Here is a 7,007-nt window from a genome sequence, read left to right on the forward strand (position 1 = left end):
ACCAAATCACGTAGACTTTGTTTTGTTTACAGACTGCGGAATGAACTGTCACAAGCAATGCAAAGACCTGGTTGTGATAGAGTGCAAGAGAAGACCCAAAACGTCAGTTGCAGACAGCAGCCCAACGTCTGCTCTTGCTTCAAGCCTCTGCCCAGTAGGAGTCAAAGAGCAATTCCATGGTGAGAAAAGATCACATTAAAACGATCAAAAGATCTAGATAATCTTTCCTTTGCTCTTTTTTCTTTTAAAGCTGAGTTGTACAGCATCGTTTTAGGTTTTGTTGGTTAACTGCAGTGTTTTATCAACATATAAACTAGAGCCAGGTGTAAATGAGACTGTACCAAGTAACACCAATCCAGTTGTCCGAGTAAGTAAGGATGCCCTTTCTGGGAGATCTCTCGTCACGCTACACAATGCGTGGTGCAAAAATTCTACAGAAACTCAGTAAATCTTCTGCCAGATTCTAATGAGAACTAGATGCCATGAACTGAACAGCTGACAGGTTCCCTTAACTCTCTCACCTTATGACAAGCAGGTCTTGGTACGCTCCAGTTTTTACCACTGTTGTCCCATTAAATGACTACTGCACTGTTACAGTTCTGAGTCAATGCAGAGTTTGTAGTCTGTTTACTTACCTATCTGTGTGCTAGGAAAACCAAGAGCTAATTGTGTTTATTTTTCCTAGTTCAGTAGCTGAATCTACAACTCCTCTTCATCAGTCCATCTTTCATTTAATCAGAAATGAAAAATCTGCACGTCTCTGTTCTTTTCTCCTTATATCAAACAAGCTGTATAAACTTTTCCTATTGTGTATTACCACGTAGGCCTCCAAAGGAGGAAGTGTTGTCCTTGAATAAGGCCTCAGACTACTTTTCTTTTGATTTTGACGTTCCAACTGTCTCCATACTCACTTTTTAAAAATTTCTCTCCTGCTTTTTGCCTGTATCTAATCTTCAAATCTACTTCTTGCCACTTTGATATCAATCCTTTGTGTTGTATTTAATATTCATACTGCTGGATTCCATCTTAGGCTTCCTAGTAGCACTTACGTGGAGCACAATGCAGAGGATCTCTCTTGACAACTGACCATGTGCATCTCAATGATTGCACCTGCAATGGCTGCAGCACTGCGTAATCCCTCGTGGGGTGTCACGCTTATACAGAGGTTGAACTGCAGCATGTTGCCCCATCATCACCCAGCGTGCCAGAATGCGGTACCTCTCAATGCTGTATCATGTTGAAGAATGACAGTTCAGGTCTAGGTTCAAGGTGTAAGCCTCATCTGTTCATCCATATCCTCACTGAATTCTCCAGAGCCTGCAGCAGCTACTGGACTGACTGTTCTTTCCACTCGTCTGTGAACACAAGTCTCATTTTGTTTTTTTCCCAACAACAGAAATTACTTTTATCTGAAACAGGTCTTTTTTCAAATCCTTTAACACATCTTTGGCCCGCTGCTTCTAACATTGTAGGTGTCTCCTGCCCGCCCCGGCCCCAGTTTTAACTGCAAAAGTAAAAGTATTTTAGGATGACCCATACAAAAGCATTGTAAAATTTAGAATGTCATTATGTCACGTTTATAAATTAGGTAAATTGTGTCTTGCAGCTGCAAGTTTTGATAACGCTGAGCTAACACCCAGGTTTAATCTTCCAGCCCAATCACTAAGATCAATGGTCTATGTAAATCTCTTAGCCATCCAGAGGTTTTTCTCTGGCTGACCTTGATGCTACACCTGTTCTCCTCTTACTGACCCATATTTTTGTTTCTGAGACAGGGCAGAGTTGTTAAAAGAGACAGAACATTGAGAAACTTCCAGTGACACCTATTTTGTAGAGCAGTGAGTGTAAAATCAATAAAGAATAAACGTTTATTTATTAAAATTATATTTAAGTACTGTGCCTCCTGTTTATCCTTTCCTGGGTTAAGATCCTGACTCAACTTACCATATATATTCTACAGGACAAGAAGAAGGACCGTTCACATTTCCTAATGGAGAAGTAGTGGAACACAATGAAGACAGCAAGGACCGAACCATTATGCTCATGGGTTCCTCAGCTCAGAAAATCTCAGTGAGACTGAAACCAGCTGTGGTTCATAAAGGTACACAGACTGATCCCGTACTGCTGGCCGGTGACGCATCTCGTAGGCAGACAGAGACAAAAGAACACAGGATGCCAGAAAATCCTTATCTCCAGGCAGCTCCACCGTCCCCATGTCCAAGCCCAATTCTAGGCCGCAAAAAGGGATATGTTAAATGGGAAAACAAGGACTCCAGCCAGAAAATTAAGGAGGAGCATCACAGCTGTAAACCGTCATACCAGGAACTTGAGCAGGTACACACATGGTGACACAAATTGTTTTACGTAACGGTAGTGTGAAGTGGTTGGAGTGTGGGGTGGAGTGTGGGGGAGTGGCTGTGTGGGCAGGTTTCACTTTGCTCCGGTATAATTAATTGCCAGAACAATTCATGAGTGGCACAATGAATTCTTCGCCACCTCAACTCCAGCAATGCTTCACCTCAAGCATAAATTTTAGTACCAGTATTGGGCTTAGGGAATAAATTTTGAAGCCCTTGTTATGAATACACTGATCCCTGAAAGTCTTAAAAGTGACAGGCAAGAACGTGACCATAATCCGATCGTTTAGGACAGGATGTTACTCTATAAAACGAGTAACATAGTCCTGAACTTTTTCCTGCTTTTGGTGGCCTCTGCTCCCCTAAGTGACAGAATATGCGGGGCAGGGAAGTCTGCTTTTGTTCAACTGACAGTGAATCCCTTCTTTTTTTTTTTTTTTTTGATAACTTTAAGTCACCAAGAAATTTTGCTGTGTGACCAGACATGATCCCTCTTGCTAGATTTCACCCACATCAGCCCCGTTGTGGCTTACCTCACAAGCGTTCTGCCAAAGTAGATATTGATAAGACTGTGTCACTTCAGCTTTGGCCCAAATTCAGGATTGCAGAAACACCACCTTTCCAGACAGATTAAAGAGACAATTGCAATGTCAGCAATGTGACCGATGGAGGGATCCAGATATTGTCATGAAGAACAAAGGTGGACTTACTCTTCTACTTGACTTACAGTGTGATCCTTGAACAATCAATGTAACTTTCGAAGTACCCTTTGCTGTTGATAAAGTGAGCTCATCTTTAATGAAAAAATGATTGGTTTAAGACAAAGATTAAGACAATTAGCAAGAATCTTCCAGTACAGACCACTTCTCTTTCAGTCAACAATACGTTCAAGATAGAGAAGGCTGTGAAGTGTGGATGTTGCTTGTAAGAACTTGTTGTCTTAAATGTCCCATTCATGTGAGTCCCACAATTTACACTCGTCCTTGCTTCCTCAGCAGATCCTGAACAGCACCTGATGTTGTAAATTAACATCAATTTCCGCATTAGTAGAGCAGTGAAGTGTGAGCTATGCTCTTGTTTCCCCCCAGATTACTGCTGTTATGAGAGGAACAGTGGAGGGTGGATAAATGCGGGTTGTGGACATGACTCTCACCAGATGCCGGAAAGTTTTAAGAGTATACACAAAGGGTAGACCAGTGACTATGGAAACATTCAGATAAGTTACTGGTTCTGTTCCGCTGATAAGAGCTACACCAACATACGTTTACGCCAGACAATCTGAAGGTACAACAGTCAGTCATGAAACAAATTCAAAATAAAATACCATTCTCTATTTTTTTTTTTTTGTTTAGGAAAGAAATATTCTAAAAGCAGATAATGAAGGTTTAAAGATCCAACTGGAACAGGCACATAAAACAATTGAAACTCTCACAATCCAGAGAAAAAACCACGTAGCTGACAACCTACAACACAGAGACTGCTCCTAGCAGAAAAGAGAGGGAATCTCCTATGGAAGTACACAAGACTGAAGGAGGGGCTGGGACAAAGCTGCTTTACCAAGTGAACCGGGGAGCGAGCCTGAAGGATGTTACTCTCTACTCATTTGTGTATTAAACACACATACACTCCCAAATGTATAAATCCGTACCTTTGACTTAAGGTAACTTAGCATTATCTGTGCAATGAAAATGGTATCTGTCTATCTTCTGGGTTTGCTTTTAAAAGGCGTGACGTTGTTGCTGGGGTTTCTGTTCATGACGGAGACCGTGTGGATTCCCCAGTGACTTGGCTGCCAGCAGCACTTTACCGAGTGTTCTGACAAAGTAGCTAGTCTTAAGACTCTGTCACCTCAGATTTGGCCCAAATTCAGGTTTCTAGAAAAAAAAAATGTTTGATAAACTTGAGTATTTAAGTAAAACTGTAGAAACAGTCCAGAAGAGAAACCGGTCCTTCTCATTGTGGCTGAAACCAATTAAAAGAGGACTGTCATCCTTATTTCCAATGTTTAATGACTTCTTTGAATATTCTTGTTAAGCTAATGATATTTGATTATTTGGCGTTGTTAAAATAAATTGACAACTTTTTAAACCTCTGTCAGAGCTTTAGAAGTAAGCCCTGCTGCTCAAATGCTTACCTTTGTTAAGGTAAAATAGATGAGAGTAGAGCACTTGTGCTGAATACTGCTTCCATTTTTGTGTTCCATGCCACAGCTCGGAACACGTAGCCCTACTTATTTGGCTTATGGGCTAACTTGTCCGCGTATGGTAGATATGTGATAAGGTGGATTAGTTGATGTCAAAGCGGCCACCGCTGTTGAGTAGGACCTCGAGGGCCATAGGATGAGGGAAACTGTACAGTAATGCCAGGGCAACAGTTACTGTGTTCCAGAGCTCCTCGTAGCTTCTGGGTCTAACCAAGGTTTCTCCATTTTCTCGCTCCTAGATTTCACGTGCACTTTAGGTAGAGAGTCAAGATGAGCATGCTCTTACGTGTGTAAGTTTTGTGTAGTAAAAGGTGCTAGGGCGGTAACTTCGTTCTCTTAAAGCTACCACGTGTATATATTGCTAAGAGGCACCAAAACAGTCTTTCGAGTACTGATAAATCTGGCTACTCTGACAAGTAATTTTAAAATTGCATTCGCATTCCAAGAGAATCCGTACACTGACAGCTGTATAAAACTTGCTTGCATTTATCAAACAGGGATTTGTCATCACACATGTAAACATCAGAAACTGATTTTGTTATATTTGACAAAGTCCACTTAATGCTCCTCAAAAACCTGTAACTTACAAATCCATTATAGATTGAAATTTAGTCAACCTATTACAACAGCATGTGTGCTTTGTGTTGAGTGGTATAAATGTACATTCCAGCCACAATTTACAGTCATTATCAAGTGTATGAATGTTTTATTTATAAAAAAAAAGACCATCTGAAACTACTTGCCAGTTTAGTGATTCTAAATTCTTGTTTTGAACTTGGATTGTGCTTGCATCAACATGTGTAAGTAAAAACAAATGGAGGGAAATTATAATAGTAGTAGTAGTAGTAGTAGAAGAATTTATATTACCTTACTGTAAATAACAAACGCATCCGACAAAAACCAGCAGCTGTGAAGGTTCTGCAACTTTTTTTCCTCATACACTAAACCTGAATTATTAACAATTAACACAGAATTGCACTTTGATCGCTGAAGCAATCAGAATGGCTTTCAGGTCATGGCTGCAAACTTGCTTTGCCCATTGTCTGTAAGCTTCTTTTGTCCTCTCTTCAGGGAACTACAGCAAGGCATATTTCTAGCAGGCATTTAGCAAAAAAAAGTCTGTTTCTGTAACCATTAAAACAAACCAGATAAAGTTTAATATATTTTGCATGTATTTTGAAAATACCCCAAAAGAGCAGCTAAGGCTCAAATCTTGTGCAGCTAAGGTAACTGCTCACTGTGGTCTAAACTCTGGATTCTAACAGAATTTGTGTGCATGCATATACTTTCTCTATGCTGGGGGTGGGGTTAGAGATCATGAACAAACTCTTATTTAAAAAGAAAATTCCCTAATATCAGCAGCTGGCTACTGTATTACTAGGTTGAGTATTTAATACTCAAAACTGAGTTATGACCATAGATCTGTACAGTCTTAAATGCTAACTTTGTGCTTCCGTGTTGTCATCTTGTTCCTACAAACAATCTGAATGACTTAAAAGGGATCTGTTTGCCGGAACATTTTACAGACAAGTATGTGGTGCTTCATGTATGCTGAAAATTTCCCGCTTCAAAGAAGTCAGCTGATACCTGGAGAATTTCGGAGCTCCCAAAGTACCTTCACGTTCTCTGTTTGCCCAGAGCCCCCTACAGTTCTCTCTCTTCCCCCCCCCCACCACCCCACCTACCCCCCATGGTGGTAGTCCCCTCCGATTTCTTTTGGGACTTCCTTTTTGCTGCACAAAAGACTAATAGCAGAAACTGACTACAGGGATACTGCTAAAACTGACAAAGCTACTGAACAAAAATCACTCACATCTGTATTAATCTTCAAGCTGCTTTATGCTGGGGAAAAAGCCAGTGCTGTTTAAAAGTCACAGTAGCACTGTTGATATTGAAATTTATCTTGTCATGGCTAATTTAAATGAAAAGCACTCACCTTTATTCGTTCTCCAGGCTCAGCTATGTTTCATGTACATACAGGAAAGAAGAAAAAAAACAAGTGCCCTCCCCCCCGGTACTGTTTAGTTTTTAAGTGTGAATTCTGATCATTTTAAAATAAAAGTTAATAGATAAATATCACAATTTGAATAAAATCGCAAAAAGGGCAGGGCTACTGTTCATATTCAGATTAAACACAACTGCCTTCGAAGTTGCTTACATATGTCTTTGGACATGTTAACAGTAGCAATCTGTTATTTTGTTGTAACAGCTCTGCGGCAACTTGAAAAATTTTCAGTTTAATGCTGTTCGACAAGATTGAAAAAGTGTACAGACTATAAAGATTTTATATGAATTGTAAGATTTTTGTTGAATATTTATAATAAAATATTAAAATTGCACTTCATGCCTTGAGTCTGTATCTTGGAGAAATCTAAACAACCCTCTATTCATCCTCCTTGATTCTGTCATCTGAGACACTTCTGCAGGATTAACCGAGCACCAGAGTC

General features: G+C 40.1%; 1 protein-coding gene across 2 annotated transcripts in view; it reads left to right on the top strand.

The window, feature by feature from the left end:
- Positions 1–6,904, top strand: part of RASGRP1 (RAS guanyl releasing protein 1) — a 42,357-nt gene extending 35,453 nt beyond the window's left edge. For both annotated transcript variants that reach the window (XM_075103221.1, XM_075103220.1), the window contains 3 exons: positions 33–179; positions 1,961–2,334; positions 3,710–6,904. In XM_075103221.1, coding sequence (XP_074959322.1) covers positions 33–179; positions 1,961–2,334; positions 3,710–3,844 — 656 coding nt within the window. In that variant the 3' untranslated portion in view covers positions 3,845–6,904. The remainder of the gene's footprint in view (positions 1–32; positions 180–1,960; positions 2,335–3,709) is intronic.
- The last annotated feature ends 103 nt before the right edge of the window (positions 6,905–7,007 follow it).

This window comes from Phalacrocorax aristotelis, chromosome 9 (genome assembly GCF_949628215.1).
Source record: "Phalacrocorax aristotelis chromosome 9, bGulAri2.1, whole genome shotgun sequence".
NCBI classification, from domain to species: Eukaryota; Metazoa; Chordata; class Aves; order Suliformes; family Phalacrocoracidae; genus Phalacrocorax; species Phalacrocorax aristotelis.